The 17,071-nt window shown below is 32.9% G+C and overlaps 1 protein-coding gene and 1 long non-coding RNA gene across 2 annotated transcripts in view; one reads left to right on the plus strand and one right to left on the minus strand.

Moving 5' to 3' along the window:
• Positions 1-17,071, minus strand: part of LRP1B (LDL receptor related protein 1B) — a 1,722,250-nt gene that overhangs the window by 93,448 nt on the left and 1,611,731 nt on the right. The window contains exons 78-79 of the mRNA XM_054699700.1: positions 2,448-2,671; positions 1,541-1,647 (exon numbers count right to left, since the gene is read on the minus strand). Coding sequence (XP_054555675.1) covers positions 1,541-1,647; positions 2,448-2,671 — 331 coding nt within the window. The remainder of the gene's footprint in view (positions 1-1,540; positions 1,648-2,447; positions 2,672-17,071) is intronic.
• The window catches only part of LOC129146626 (uncharacterized), a 59,686-nt gene that overhangs the window by 34,572 nt on the left and 8,043 nt on the right, over positions 1-17,071 (plus strand). Inside the window, exons 3-4 of the long non-coding RNA XR_008553545.1 lie at positions 8,035-8,114; positions 8,609-8,693. This is a non-coding gene — a long non-coding RNA (uncharacterized LOC129146626). The remainder of the gene's footprint in view (positions 1-8,034; positions 8,115-8,608; positions 8,694-17,071) is intronic.

The following is a 17,071-nucleotide window of genomic DNA, read 5'->3' on the forward strand; positions in this document are numbered from 1 at the left end:
CCCTCCAATGATTCCTCTTAAACTCTGTACTCATCAGCGTGTTCCAGATCCCAGAGAGTGTGCATCTGGCCTCCCTCATACCTACCATTCTACTGAGTTGCTCATTTGCTTCCAGGCATATGAATATCCTTGCTATTTTTGATACTATTTCCAATTCATAAATTTTTGTTCTCTACATAAATTTTGTTCTCTTTAGAAGTGCTTTTCTCAAATATTCTCATGACTTCCTATCTCTCTTTATTCAGTTCTGTTTTCAAATATTTTTTCAGAGATGAATTCTCTGACAATCATAATGAAAATAGTACTTCCAAGTAAGTAGTGTCCATACCTTATGGTATGCTTTTTTTCTATATCTCTCACATGTTATATATCTGACACATACTTGTGTGTGTGTGTGTGTGTGTATGTATGTATGTATGTATATATATATATATATATATATATATATATATATATATTCTACCCTTTATAGGAAGCTAAATTTCCTGAAAATTGGACACCTCTTTTCAAGTGTAGGAACTTTCTTCTACAAAATCTGAAACAATTTCTGGCATGAGGTGGCGGTTCAGTGAGTATTTTTTAAGTAACTGAATGGAGACACACTTATGTTAATGAACTAAATTTCAAAGACTTCTCCTCCTAAAGAAAAAAACTGAGGTAGCTGAAGAAAAAGGTGTAAGGTATACTAAAGTTAATATGAATATATGTGACAAATATAAATAAATCTTTACTCATAAAAGATAGTATAAAGCAAAACTGTTAAGTCATATGTGTAAAGACTATGTAGTCTTTTGATGGGGTTTTAGAGGGTGGGGATGAGCGGCACAAAATCACTGAGGTTCCTGCAGTCCAAAATTATTTTATGAAGGAAGAGTACTGAGGTTAGAGTTTACAAATAGGTAAGCTTTAGCTAGGAAAGCAATAATTGGAAAGGCTTATCTCCACCTCTGGGAGCTGGGAGGAAAAGGACATTGGGGTCAGAACAGGGAGGCAGAAAAAAAGACTTGAGTTCCTGAGCAGCCCTGGGAGTAGAGAGAGTCTATAGTTGTAGAGTGGGTGCCATGCTTGAGAGAGAGATTGAAGTCGGATTGAAGAGAGCTGTGAATGAAAAGTCAAGAATCATCAAACCCGTCTTTCACAAAAGATTTGTGTATTTTCTCACCTCTCTGTCCCCACAGTTTCTCATCTTCTAGGAATAGTGCCATCTATTCGAACATCATTAGCAGATAGCTGTAAAAATATCCTAAGACATTGCTATAAACTGTCAAAATTTCATGCATGTGAAATCCTACTAATAGCATTATAACTTAGGCAATTTTCAAATAACATCTCCATAACATCACTGGCAGTATGATAAGGACCTGATTTTCAAGTTGGGAAAATACAACAGGAAATGTTAATGACTTTTATAATGTCATACTATAAATTATTTTATTTGCTTGTAAAAATGATTATATTGCCAGCAGAACTAGAAAGAATGGCAATGCTAATATGTTAGCATACGCTTCACATTTTAGACTATGTCAAAAATACAGCATACCTGTGGGTCTCTGTAAATTCTTTTGTACTAAAATCCTTCTCAGTGTTCCATCCATGGCTGCTTCTTCTATGTGGGAGTGATCCCCAACAACAGTCCAGTACATCATTCTGAAGAGATATGTCAAATGGGTTAGCCTGATAATGCTGCTGCTATAACTCATTTCTTCTCCCCCAAATCACTGTCTCTACAGTATACATGCGTCAGAATCACTCCAGATACTCTTAAAAAGCAGATATCTGGACACACTCTAAACTTAAAGAATGGAAATCTCTGATGGAGGGTACTGAGAATCAACAATTTAAAAGTCATACCTATGCACTAAAACTTGACAGTCACTGTTTAATAGGATACAATATAGTTCATTATTTGATATCCAAAGTTTAATTCTGAATATTCCATTAAAATTTCAAATAAATATATTTCTAACATCTGAAACTATCTTATTATGATAGAATATTGATTTTATTATAGATGGTGCATCAATATGCTTTTTCTTTGATAGAGAAGGTCACCATTTTCTCAAATAGAAAACATTCTCTACTGAAGAAGACACTTCATCACATAATTCTAGAAGATAAATAACAGTTGCCTTTTAAAAAATCTTGTACATTCAACTGAAGATTAACAATAGTGGTTATATTATTTATTAACTCAGTGTAATCATTTTGTAATATATACATACATAAACACATATTGAAAGCATAGCACAGCTCAGGAAAAAAAAATGTACCATTATTTGGTGTAAAAATGGCATGTTTTTACAGAGGTAGAGTGATTTTTAGTTTTGTGAACCCATTATAATATATTGAACACTCATTTTGGAAGCAAAACTGCTGAGCACAGATGGGATAATCTGCAAAAATAGGCACTCACATTAAGAAATACAAATATCAAGACATGAACCTACCCTCTTTTAGGATTGACAGCAATAGCATAGGGTTCTCCAGCCAGATTTGTTAAGAGTCTGGTGCAGTTGGGGCCATTCAGCTGGCCAACATTAATAGAGTACCTCAGACTGGTCCAGTGAGTGGTATAGTAACTGAACCAGTGCATTCGAGAATGATCGGTCCAATAAACATTCCCAGCAACCCAGTCAACTGCAATATCTCTGGGTCTTTTAAATTCAGGACACTAAAAAATAACCAAAAACCGACAAACAAAAAACAAATCAGTATTTTTTAAAAGCAAATTAGTGGGATTTTCCATTTCTATACATATTCTGTACATTCGGATCATAGAACAATCCTTCTATCATAGACAGGTGTTAATTGTTACTTTTATTTTGAAAATACATAACATACTTTCTTTTATTATTGATTTTCGTGGATGAGTAACTGTACAATCCTAAAGCATACAGCCCAATGGAGCTTTACCTATCACCTAGATAAGTTTATCACACTTAATTGTTGCTAGAATATTTCCAAAATTGTGTAATTTTAAACTGTAACCTCTTCAGTTAGTATTACTCTGAGAATAACCATAAATCTGATGTTTAATGCTAGAGATTAGCTTTAACAAAGCTATCTAAGTAGAATCATATTTTTCTATTTTTGACTACTTTTGCTCAACATCATGCCTGTGAAATTCATTCATATTGCTATACATGCCAGTTATTAACATATATTTATTTATTTATTTATTTATTTATTTATTTATTCTTGGTAGTATTGGTTTATGAGTGTATCACAATTTGGTTGTTATTTTATTGATGATATTTATTTGGTTTGTTTAGTTTTAGGCATTACAACTGAAGTCATGAATATTCTTATATATGTCTTTTGGTGGATACAAACACTCATTTCTGCAGGGTATTTGACAAGTAATAGAATTGTTGAATCTTAAAGTGTTTATGTACCGATTTTGCACTAATATACAGTGTTTTCAATAATTTATTTTTCAACCTTATCATATATAATTTGATTTAAAGATTTAGAAATATTAGTACATATAGACATACTTACAGACTTTAAACATATTTTGAGGGAAATTAAATTTCCTCTTTTTATATTGCATCCTCTTGGATTTTATGCTTAATATTGTGTTGTGAGACAAAGATTAAGAGAGTTCATTGGGAATATATAGCAAGGAAAATAATGTGTGCTGTGTGCCCTTCAATTAACTTGATCACTTTGAGCAGGAACTAGTGTAGTAATTAATTTGACATGGTCAGGTTTATTGTGCATAACCAAAAGTGAGGAGGAATTCCCAGTGGTTTTATATCAAGTGTAGAAACAATTATTTGAAGGTGATTACAACTAGACATGTAGTCAATGTGTAATAGCATCATTAGGACCTCGCAACCAGTGGAAATATGTGTCTTTAATAGATGACAGGTTTTTTTTTTTAATGTGTGGCTTACTACTGAGCCCATTTTTCCAAGGTGTACACTTAGATAAAAAGAGAATAAACTGAACTTTTCAAAAAAGAAGATGAGAGGCCAAGAAACAGGAATTATGAGACACTAGGTGTTATGTGATCACTGAGATCTCAAGAAAGGACAATATGCATGCCTTGAACTAAATACAGAACCCATATAAATTTCTAATAACCTTTATTATCAATATTTGTAGTTAATGGTTTAAAACTGAATTTATATAACTTTATAGTGCCCCATTTTTCAACTCTCACCAAAAGATACCTATCTACTCAGTGATATCTTATAGTTAAATGAAGGTAAACATAAAGCAGTCTGCAATACAGTATGTACTAGAAATGCCATATAAAACAATATTTATAAATGGATAGAATATAAAAATGTGTTATATTAGTCAAACCATAATTTTTTCAAAAGTGCCAGTATCACTTAAATAAGTGTATTTGTTTCTGGTTTGGCAGCATTTAAAATTAAATACATCAACAAATGGCATATGTATATCAATATAAATCATACATTTATATATATAAATGGGGAAATCATTATAAGTTGTTTAGAGCATACTGAAAAATATTTTTATATTTTTTAAATATCAGTAGTGCAATTTTTGGTTCACAAAATATGATATTGATTATCTAGCATGAACATAGAAAAACAACTATTTCCCTCTATCAGATATAAATATACACATATAATTTTTTATCTTAATGGAATTCTTGCTAACAAATTTTATACAATGTCCCACTTTTTTGAATTTAGGATTTTCCTTTTATTTCACTCAAACTCAAGAAAAATCTGATTATCTCCCCACCTAGTACTTCTAAACCTGGACTATGAACCCAAGGCTCAATGTTCCTAGCACATTCAGATATTTGATTTACCAATACATTTCATGTAAGCAGGCTCATGGAGAATCTACTAATGGTGAATTATAGAAGGATAATTCAGATTTAGTTCATATTTCTAGAGTAAAGAATATGGATTAGAAGAGGGTAAAATGTTACTTGTCGGGACAAGAGATACTGATGAGTTAAAAATTCATTTAAATCTATACATTTAGTCCCTGGTTCTCTAGATCACAGATTCCTTAACGTCATCCCAGTACCTACTAGAGTAGTTAGAATATGTGGTAAAGAATGGTCACACCCAATAAATTCAACCTGAAGTTATGAATCATTAGTGACAAAATGATTCTTGGAACATAAGAGCAGCAGGGTGAAGATATTATCAAGTATTTGTCCTCAGTGACTCATCATACACTAAATGCTCAATGATCCTTGAAACAGAAGAGAGATGAACTGAAGAAGAAGGGGTGGGGGGCGATATGACACAATAGGATGGTCTTACTGTCAAGAAACCTATGACTATATGTGAAAATAGCCTTTTATAATGAGTTCCGTAGATGGAAAATAATCTCCCTTTATGGCTTACAGCTTGACCAGAATTGTGACCCATTAGTATTACCACTAAAAGAGGAACTCATGTTGAATGGATATTGGATCGACAGTGGACCTTGTTCCTGTTGGATTTTGATATAATGAACAATTTATGAAAGGTTTAAAATCAGTCAGATAAATAAAAAAAAAAGTGGGAAAATAGGAGAGGTTCTGGGAATGGAAGAGACTGCAGAGACATGTGGTTACGCTAACAGCAAAAGGCATTACTCATTTTGTTGCACAAAATAGAAGATGCATCTTGACTGCTTTTTCTAGGCAGATGATTTCTTTCCTATTAAGCTCTTTAAATACACAAAGTATTGAGGTCTTAGGCAATATTTTTTGCAGAGATGTATTTGTTGGATAAATGAAACACTTAAATCTTACAGAAAAATTGGTAGGTTGATTGTAACAAAATTAGAGGTTAGTAATTTAAACTACCAGTCCTTTAAAGCAGTGGATTGTAGGGTATTTGTCAACATTCCAGCTTCAGTAAACTAAATATATTATTTACTAGGGACATTTGTTTTAAATCAAGGAAAGAGGAAAACCTGTGAAAGGGGAGTTCAAGCACTTAGCCATGAAGGCAGAGTATTCCTTTTATTAAATTTTCTATCTTTAGCAAAATGCCCTAAGAAATACAGTTAACACAAGGATAAATTGAAATGATCACATATTTGTGAATTTTTTTCAAATTTGTGTACAACAAAGAAAATTTGGTCCACTGACTGAAGTTAATTATCTCTTAATATAACTAAAACAAAGATGTCAAAATACCCTAAGGAAATTGTGTGTGTGTATGTGTGTGTGTGTGTGTGTGTGTGTGTGAGAGAGAGAGAGAGAGAGAGAGAGAGAGAGAGAGAGAGATAGGTAGAGAGAGAGAGAGAAAGAGACACTAAATAAAAATGTTATTTACATTTTTGGTTCACAAAATATGAATCATATTAAGTCTCCATAAACCAAGAAATATAAGTCAAATAATGACTATGCAAATGTTGAACACTGATAAATTCTATGACTTATTAATGTTACAAGATATCTTGATAAGTATTCTTTTAATGAAGAAACACATATGATAGAGAAATACAAAGAACAAAGAAAAAATTATATTTAGAGCAGAAAGTATACGAGTCCCAAACCCATTCATTGATTAAACTTCAGGCCTCTATCTACAACTTATTCTGACGAACAGGTAATTTCAATCTGAGTAATCATAAAACCGTATTTACATATATTAGGATCATGTGAATTACATATACTCATTGGGTAAAAAGAAATGAAGGTATGTAATTCTCAGACATTTTTTTTTTTTAAAAAACAAGAATAAACTTGTGTTTGGAGTGAAAACTCAATATTGTGAGGCATCTATCTTATCACTCATGTTTTAGCATGTTCAGTCCTCTTTACACTTATTTCTTATGAATGACCACATTCTCTCCATAAAAAGCAAAACCAGGGGCCTCCCTTGTGGTTCAGGGGTTAAAGTCTCCATGCTATCAATCTATTGCCAGCCACTGCAGCACGAGTTTGACCCCTGGCCAGGGACTAACCCACATGGTGCAACAGACCTCTTCTGTCTCGCCTGCTGTTCCCCTCAGCAGTGTATTTCAGTATATCTGCCTGTTCTGTTCCACACTCTGTCTCTGGTGAATCCTCTCACATCCCCTGCACCTATGGCCTATACCCCAGTTCTTGTATGCATAAATAAAAAAAAATAAATCTAAAAAAAAGGAAATCTGGCTTTAAAAACCTTCAGTCACTGTAAGAGGTAATAAAATATATCATAAAAAACTAGAAAGCACCCTAAATTTGGAGTCAGAAACTTGGCTTAAGACCTTCCTTCACTTTCTCTGTAAACTATATAACATGTCCAACAAAGTCTTTGAATTTGATGGCCTATAAAAGTCTTTAACTTCTGCATCTTTAAATTATGCAACAGTTTAATATATTATCCAATCTATATGTCTAAATTTTATAGCCTTAAGGATGTGTTTAATGCTAATTATGGATTTTCAGGCATTAATCGGTAACCAAAAAAAAATGTATTGGTTTTTAAAGAGGGGGGACTTTTATATCATTTCCCTATATGAATGATCTGAGATAAAGCAAATAAGGCACCTCAGATATTTACAATTTAAGTAAACATGACACTTGAGGTGTAATGCACCTTCATCTGAATGCAAAAACTGCAAAATTGAGTTTGAGGAATAGATTTAAAAAGTTTAAAAGAATTTTTAATTAGATACCAACTTTAAAATTATGAAGATATAAAGAGGGGCACAAGCATGGTGGGGAGGGGAGAACAATGGACCACAGGTAGACTATGGGCATCTTGGTGGTGGGTGTGATGTGGTAACAACACCTGAGAGGGGAGAGCCTACACTTTCAGTATACAAACTTCGATATAAACCAATGTTACCTCAATAGAAAAATAATCCAAACTTTTGGTGTTTCTTAAAAATTAAGGAGACATAAGATAATATAGCAAATGCTCGTCAACATTCCAGATAGTAGTTAGCTTCTGCTCTCTCATGTAATGGTATATGTGTTCAGGTTTTCTCTCTCATCTGTGTTCCCAACTTTATATCCAAGGGGTTTCACATTTATCTTACCTATATAGCTGGTTTGCAACCTATGCCTTAAAATGACAAAAGTTGACTTTAACTGAATAAATCATCTTTCAGTAATAAAGGGGATTCAGACAACAACAAACACAGAGAAAGAAGTCAGAGAATCAAATGTAGTTTGTCTTCAGAATCAAAAGGTAAGCATCCTGTGGATGGGCAGTAACATTCAGCCTGAGTAGCAGTTCTATATTTGTGAATGTGGATGCATATGAACATGTAGTAATAAACTGGGCTCTTATATAGCAAAGTCTCTCATTCATCAAATCAATTCAAATTGTGAATGTGTGTGCAAATATATGAGATGTTGAGTTTTATATATAATTTTTTATTAAAGTTTGTGTCCTAGTGTTTTACTGACCCTTTAATAAACTATCCAATTTCCAAGTCTAGAGAGAATCAGAGTAACAATGAGATCTGCCTGTAGAATGATTTTTTGACAAACAACAGACATTCTCCATATAGTCAATCTTCCTGTGAGTCATTCCTTCAAACAGTAATGGTTGGATCAATTAGGCCTTTTGAAAGACCTGAAATTATGTTATGTAGGCTGAGAGATATCTAATGCCTAAACAAGATCAAAACCAATTTCAATGATAACAATAATAGTGAAAGTGTTCTCTTTCTCATAAAGGAAATTTTGTTCATCAAGATAATTAAGGGAGACATGTATGTGGGAAGATACTGAAGTGAAAGGAAATTACAATCATAGAAAAAAAGTAAGGTCTATTTATGGCTAGAACAAAATGCTCACTTGTGGTTGTATATGTATATGTTCATATAAGTATATGTTCAAGATGGAAGGGCATGGCAGAAGATGCTTATAGATCAGTGATTTTTTCAATGGTAATCCATTAGAAGGTATTAAATAGGGAGATATGATGATTAGATATGCAATATATATACATAATGGAACACCATTCAGCTATAAAATGATGAGGTCTTGCCATTTGTGACATGGATGGGAGGGAATTATGCTAAATGGAATAAGTCAGAAGGAGAAATATAAATACAATTTTACTCTTATGTGGGCCATAAAGAAATAAATGAACAAATAAAACAAAAATACACTATTAGATGCAGAGAATAGATTGGAGGTTATCAGATAGAAAGGGGTTTAGTTGTTGGATAAAATGAGTAAATGGGGCAACTGTATGATGATAGAAATTAGAATTTAGGTGGCAACCATGATGTGAATTATAATGTTGTTCATTTGAAATTGACAATGTTATAAGCCAATGCTATTGGAATAGATATTTGTTTACAAACAACAAAGAAAAATTAGTTTGGATATGGTGTGGGGAGCAGCTGGGGATGGAAATTTGACACAGGCAAAGGAGGAGGTGTATGTGATGTGCTCAGAGAAAACTGGAAGGTTAATTTAACATTTTGTGAGATAGAAGTTGACGAAAATGGGAAATTTGTGATGTAAAAATATTTGAACTTGTCATGAATTTAATATTAAGGATGAAAAGAATAATGTATAAAGGGTAATTTTAAAGATCAATATACTATTGCCATGCATATTAAAAGTTTTCAATTAATGGGCTTCCTTGGTGCCACAGGGGTTAGAGTCTCAATGCTATCAAACTATAGCCAGCCATTGTGGCATGAGTTTGATTCCCAGCCAGGGAACTAACCCTCATGGCACAGCAGACTTCTGCCTTGCCCACTGCTCCACTGAGATGTTTATTTATTTCAGTAGATCCACCTGTTCTGCTCTCCACTCTGTCTCTGGTGAATCCTCTCACCACCTCACACACCTCTGGCCTACACCCCAGTTCTTGTATGCATAAATAAAAAAATTAATGTTAAAAAAAGTTTTACAATTAACATTGCTTCTATTAAAAAGTATGCACTTATTTTATGATGGACACTGGAATTAGATGTCAGGATTACAGTAATGTCCAACAGTAAAAAATACTTGCCCTCTGAAAATTTATGTATATCAAGAATAAGTATACAATAGATAATGAATATAATATGTGACTAAATTATATTGTAGTTGAATAAATATAAGTAATATGGAAATTAAAAAATAAAAGACAGGACATTGAGGAACCCTGGATGATAATGGGGCAAAAGATTGTAAAGATCAGTAAGTTATATATTCAGAAGATAATATATGAGCAAAGACTTGAAAGAGTTTTGGAACTGAGGCATGTAGGATATATGACTAAAGAACATTTTAGTCCAAAAAATTTTGAGAAAAGGCCTTATATTAGTAGGTATTGATGGGTTTTAGAAATAGCTAAGCTTCCCTGGAGAAGTGTGAATAAGGGGGGAATGAGAGGAGATGAAGTCATAAAAGTAACAAAAGACCAGATATTTTAAGCCCTTATAAGTTATTATGAGAAGTTGCTCCCTTGCAGTGATGAACCACTGGATAGTTTTGATGGGAGATGAGATGTGATCTGATTTATGTTTTGAAAGAGCATTGTGGCGACTATGTTGTAAGTAAGAAGGGAAGCACAACTGGTTAGGAGGCCACTGTGCTGGTTCAGAAGATAATGCGGGTCAAAGCTAAATACTTGCAGTAAAGGTGATGTAATAAGCTCTTGGAATTACCTTGAAGGTGGTTTTGTAAGAGGATCAGTGAGGAGTAATTTCTGAGCCAGTGGATGGTGCTCATAACCAATTCAATGGTAAAAGGCGGCATTTCCAAAGTCCATACCCTGATCTCCTGCAGGATTGATGGGAATAGGAGCAGGGCTGGCATTTTGGCAGGTACACAGTTGGTAACTGGGCAGTTATATGGCTGGTGAGGAATGGGGTGTCCCTTGAGAAGCTCCCAACTTGTCACATGTGACTCAGTGTCTGTGTGTGCATGTGTATGTGATGCTGACCTATATATTGGATGTAAGGTTTATGGATAGAACTTATTAAAGATAACTTAGTGGGACTTTTGCTAAAAAAATTCAGGAAAAAATCAACCTAAGTCAAATTTTTGAGGAAAAAAACACATGATTACTAATTTATAAAATAGTAAGTATGCTGATTGTGAACATTCTTATTTGTATAATAGAGATTATGACAAAAATGATACCTGATCTTCACTTATCAAAATCAGGTAGGTTATATGAACCATTTGTTTGGCTGAGGAATATTTAGTTTTTCATTGGTAAAATTCTAATCTGTATTTTTAAAGTTGTTTGCATTTTTTTCTAAGCATTCACCTACTTTTACAATGTTTGCCTATATAGCATTTCATATTAGAAATTATAAATTTCCAGAAAGTATGTATAATAGTCACATAATGCTATCATATTCTTTCCTGACTACTAAAATTCAAATTCAGAAATCTCCTTGTGCTTTACATATAGATTGAATCATGTTAGTCTTTTAAATTTTAAATTATTTAATTTTCTTAAATATCCATTTTTTTATAGCTCAGGAGATTAGAAATCCATAGGTATTTCTTTCTAAAATAACTTAGTCTATATATGAAATTTAAATTTGAAATCATTATTAGTATTCCAACCATTTTCACAGATTAAAGAATTATCTTCACAACTTCCAAAAATTAAAAAAGATCCTATTACAAATTACTTTCCTTTGGAATGGACTTTAATATGTAATACTGTGGTAAATAATCTTCCTTGGTTTCTGATAAAAACTGTTTCGTGTCTTTTACTGGGATGAAAATATTCCAGTATTTTCAGTAACTGTGAATAGGTTTTCAATACATTCTGCTATTACACAGGTAACCTCTTTCATTTGGTATTAGTTAATGGCATTGTAACTAAAGTATCCATGTTTGATATGTGTATCTTTTATTTTTTTGAGACTATTGCTTCAAAGATTGAATCAATGTCCCATATTCGTATTAGGGAAAGCTCTTGAATTTCATTTCCCAAGGGGTGGGCTCAGTATCATTTAAGGTCAATTCATTTAACATTTATTTCAAAACTTAGAAGGTAAAATTAACGGTATGTTCATAAAACAATAGATGAATAGCTTGCAACTATTAAAAGAGCAAATACAATATGTAAAGTAACTCACAAGGATAGACAATCAGCTCTTTATACACATGATGGATTTCAGAGGAACACAAGTTGTCTATGTTATAACTAGATGGACAAACTATGCCACATGTCTTTTGGAAATAGTCTACTCTACATTTACTATCTGAAAGAGGCTTTAAGATTGCCTACTTCTACACTGTATTTGTTTATCAATGAGTTAGTTGAAATTCAGAAATATGACAGGTTTCAAAAGTTTAATTATAAATTTTACGACATTATAACTGCATAGCTCTATGTAAGTCATTTAAGCACTATAGAATATGTATAGCTTATTAAATTAAGGCATTAAGAAAAGATATATTCCATTTTTGTAATATTGAGATACAAAATGATTACAAAATGATTCGAGAATTAAGGTTATTTTTTAAGCTGGTCTTTATCTGGCTCTTAGTTTAATACTAGTATGTGGAATATAGAGATATTCCACATACTAGTGACACCATCCACCATTAATCTTTCTCCTTCTGAGTTAATTCACTTAGCATTACTCCTTCCAACTAACCCTTGAAAGCTCACTACAGAAGTGAAGCATTTAGAAGGGAAAGGGAGTGGGGAAGGTGTAATAACAAAGAGGGAAGGAAGCACACTGGACTATAGTGGTGGACTATGGGTGATTTGATGATGGGTGAACTACTGTGGCAATACCTGATTGGGGCATCCAAATTATTAGCTCAATTAAGAATTATTTTTTTCAAAGAATCAAATTTAAATAATTGACATTAATATAACCTTATTTAGTTGTTGTTGTTTTTTTTAATTATGTATAGTCTGTGATTTCTATGAAATGCTGAATGGCTTAGAACATGGTGCTTAAATGCATAGCTCAATTGTTCCAACTTTATAATCATGACATTTAGTTAGATATGATGGACTCCAAGAAAATGTACCCTATTATTATCCACTTTTCTTCCTACTGAACAGAGTTTAATAATAGATAGCTCCATAAAGAGAGAGAGAAAAAGAAAACAAAGTTTAAATGATAAAACACAAGTAATCATTGGAATTAAAACACTATGAAAAGATGTCTTTGATATGCAAATCACGTAGTGTTTCACCTATATTTCCTTCTATGTATTTTATGGTTTCAGGTCTTATGTCTAGTTCTTTAATGCATTTTGAGTTGATTTTTGTGTATGGTGTGAGGTAGTGGTCAAGCTTCATTCTTTTGCATGTAGCAACCAAGTTTTCCCAGCACCATTTATTGAACAAACTTTCTTTGCTCCAAAGCATAGTCTTTGCTCCTTTGTCAAAGATTAGTTGACCATAAATATGTGGGTTTATTTCTGGATTTTCTATTCGATTCCATTGGTCTGTATGTCTGTTCTTGTTCCAATACCATGCAGTTTTGATGATTATGGCTTTGTAGTATAGTTTGAAGTCTGGGAGTGTGATGCCTCCATTTCCTTCTTTTTTTTTTCAGTAGAGCTTTGGCTGTTCGGGGTTTTTGGTGATTCCATATGAATTTCATCAATAATTGTTCTATTTCTTTGAAGAATGACATTGAAATTTTGATTGGAATAGCATTGAATCGGTATATTGCTTTTGGTAGGATGGCCATTTTAATAATGTTTATTCTTCCAATCCATGAGCAGGGGATGTCTTTCCATTTCTTTGTGTCTTCTTCTATTTCTTTTAACAGTGTTTTATAATTTTCTTTGTATAGGTCCTTTACCTCTTTTGTTAGATTTATTCCCAAATATTTGATTTTTTTTGTTTCGATAATAAAAGGGATGTTTTTTTTTATTTCTTCTTCTTCAGATTTATTGTTTGTGTATAGGAAGGCTACTGACTTTTGTGTGTTGATTTTGTATCCTGCCACTTTACTGAATTGATTGATAAGTTGAATTAGTTTTTCTGTGGAGTTTTTGGGGTTCTCTATGTATATTATCATATCATCTGCAAATAGTGATAGTTTGACTTCTTCTTTTCCTATTTGGATTCCTTGTATGTCTTTCTCTTGTCTTATTGCTCTGGCTAGGACTTCCAGTATTATATTGAAAAGCAGTGGTAAGAGTGGACATCCTTGTCTTGTTCCAGATTTTAATGGAATTGCTTTCAGCTTTTCACCATTGAGGATGATACTGGCTGTTGGCTTGTCATAGATGGCCTTTATGATGTTGAGGTATGTTCCTTGTATCCCAAGAATTTCAAAGCAGTGATAGTGAAGGCAAAGATAAACAGCTGGGACTACATCAAATTAAAGAGCTTCTGCACAGCAAAAGAGACAATAACAAAAACAAAGAGAAACCCCACCAACTGGGAGAACATTTTTGCACCCAACACTAATGATAAAGGACTGATCACAAAAATCTGCAAAGAGCTGATGAGACTCAACAACAACAAAGAAAATAACCCAGTCAAAAAATGGGCAGAAGAGCTAAAAAGAAACTTCTCTGAAGAGGAAATGGCCAACAGACATATGAAAAAATGTTCAACATCACTTGTAATCAGGGAAATGCAAATCAAAACTACCATGAGATACCATCTTACACCAGTGAGAATGGCACATATTAAAAAAACTAGCAACAACAAATGTTGGCGAGGGTGTGGAGAAAAAGGAACTCTTCTGCACTGTTGGTGGGAGTGCAAACTGGTCCAACCACTATGGAGAGCTGTGTGGAGATTTCTGGACCTACTAAACATAGAGCTTCCATATGATCCAGCAATTCCACTCCTAGGTATTTACCCAAAGGATACAGAAACATCAATTCCAAAGAACACCTGCACCCCTATGTTTATAGCAGCACTATTTACAATAGCTAAGCTTAGAAAACAGCCCAAATGCCCAAAAACAGATGACTGGATCAAGCAGATGTGGTACATATATACCATGGAATATTACTCAGCATTCAAAAAAGATAAACACATGCAATTTGCAGCAACATGGATGGCGCTGGAAGGGATCATGCTCAGCGAAATAAGCCAAAAAGAAAAAGAAAAATACCAGATGGTCTCACTCATAGCAGGAATCTAGAAAACTTAAATAAGGGATCAGGAAAATGAATAACTATAAGAAAGTGAAAATCAAAATCAACAAAAAACTATGAACCAGAGTCACTTTTTGGGGGGTGGGGGCCGGGAGGGGAGGGATTGGGGTCAGAATGGGGCATGTGCAGTTGTATGGGGGAATATAAAAATAAAATTTATTATTTAATTAAAAAAAAACACTATGAAGTTTCATATACTTTTAGGGAAAAAAAAAAACTAATCAGTAACTATTCCATCTGTTATAAAAGGTGCTATACCATATAAAATAAGTTAAATATTAAAATATGTAATATATATGGAGTAAATATACACATGCAGATATGTGCATATGTAAGAATTAAAATTTAGTTAACGGACATTAAACAAACTTGACCTCTGACCTACAATAAATTCTGCTAAATAGTGGAATTGATAATATATTACCAACATTCCTAAGAAAAAAGCTCAAGTAGTTATCAATCAGCTTCACTGAAAAATTTTATCAGCATTAATTAAAGTTGTAGGATAGCAAACATAAAATTCAGACAAATTTAAATTGTAGATAATTTTTCTGTGAAATTAAGCAACAAGGAGAAGAATATGTTGCCAATCATTTCATCAATGACATCAGTCATCATCATCATCATCACTATCATGATCCTCTCCTTTATCCTGTTAATGGTAAAGCATCTATACAGTCCTTAAATGTGGCAAGACTGTTTACCACCAACATATAGATATGCATATGTATTAAATATGTACATAATATTACATAGAGTATACATATGAATATTTATTACTCATTTACTATTTCATTTTTATAAAATAGTAGTAGAGAGAAGTTAAAGCATTAGTGAGCAATAGAAACAAGATTAAAATCCAGACAGCACAACTCCAAGGTATATACTCGGCATCACTTCATTAGTAACAGATGAAATTACATAAATAACAGATGAAATGGAGCAATGTTTTTGCAAAGCAGACTATTTTAGAGATAAAGAAGGCTAAGGAGAGGCAGGACTCTGAGTTGCCTGTTGTTCTGATAGAGAGGAAGGAGATTATATGTGAGTAAAGGAGGGGAATTCAACTACTAAATTTCTTGGCTGTCTTAGAACTGCTCCTAATAGAACTAAAGTTATTGTACGTGCTGTTGTGGAGGAGTAGGAGCTGAAGAAATAACTTTATCTAACCTAAATTGGAAGGTTAATGTAGCATCTTTTAAAGCTAGTCCATCATTATTTACTACTGACACAAATGTGTTCCAAAGTAGTCATGTAGTTCAAATTTTTATGGTAGATGCCACTGCAAAAAATTGTGAAGGCTTCAAGATCCAAAGCTTTTTCAGATCCAAAGCTTCAATCATATCCTATAGTGATAGCACTTGACTTTTTGTTCATAGGGGAATGGGTGAGGTCCCATAAAAATAAGTATTTTTCTTTGATTTTGTCCCAGGTTACTTCAAAGTATAAAATACACAATAAATTGGCATGCCCTAAAATAAAGAAGGATAGACTACAACCACAAATCTAAACAAATGTTCTAGTTTAGCTTTTTCAAAAGGAACAACCAGGATAATCAACATGTCCATCACACACTGCAAAAATATTGTTCTGTTCTGGATGTCCCCTGAAATATAGTTATCAGGAGGAAGGAGAAATAGTTACACTATCGAGTTGATCTCTTGGCCTAAAAGAAAAGTGCATTTCTGAAATTCTTGAAAATAAAACAATTTTAGCTGAATATATTTGACAGCTTATTTTCTAACATAAGTGGTGGTTCCCAATCTCATATCATGATGAAAAAAAAAAAAACTATATTCACAATATATTGGTAAACACCATAAAACATAAAATGCTCTAGAAATGTTAGGCATTCTTCATTACTATTCTTATATAACTAAAGTGAATATATTAAACAAAAGCATAATAAATATCATGCAATTAAAATAAATTCTATGCAGCTTCAAGAATAAATGAATAAGGAAAAAGTTTTATTTCTACATAAAATATTGAGAGAATTACTGAAAATATTAACTGCCTCCTATATTCAGCTATATTATCCATAGTTTAAAAAACAAGGGGGGTGGGGAGTGAGAAGGCATGAAC

This window comes from Talpa occidentalis, unplaced genomic scaffold (genome assembly GCF_014898055.3).
Source record: "Talpa occidentalis isolate TD23 unplaced genomic scaffold, MPIMG_talOcc4v2.1 talOcc4.3, whole genome shotgun sequence".
Lineage (NCBI taxonomy): Eukaryota > Metazoa > Chordata > Mammalia > Eulipotyphla > Talpidae > Talpa > Talpa occidentalis.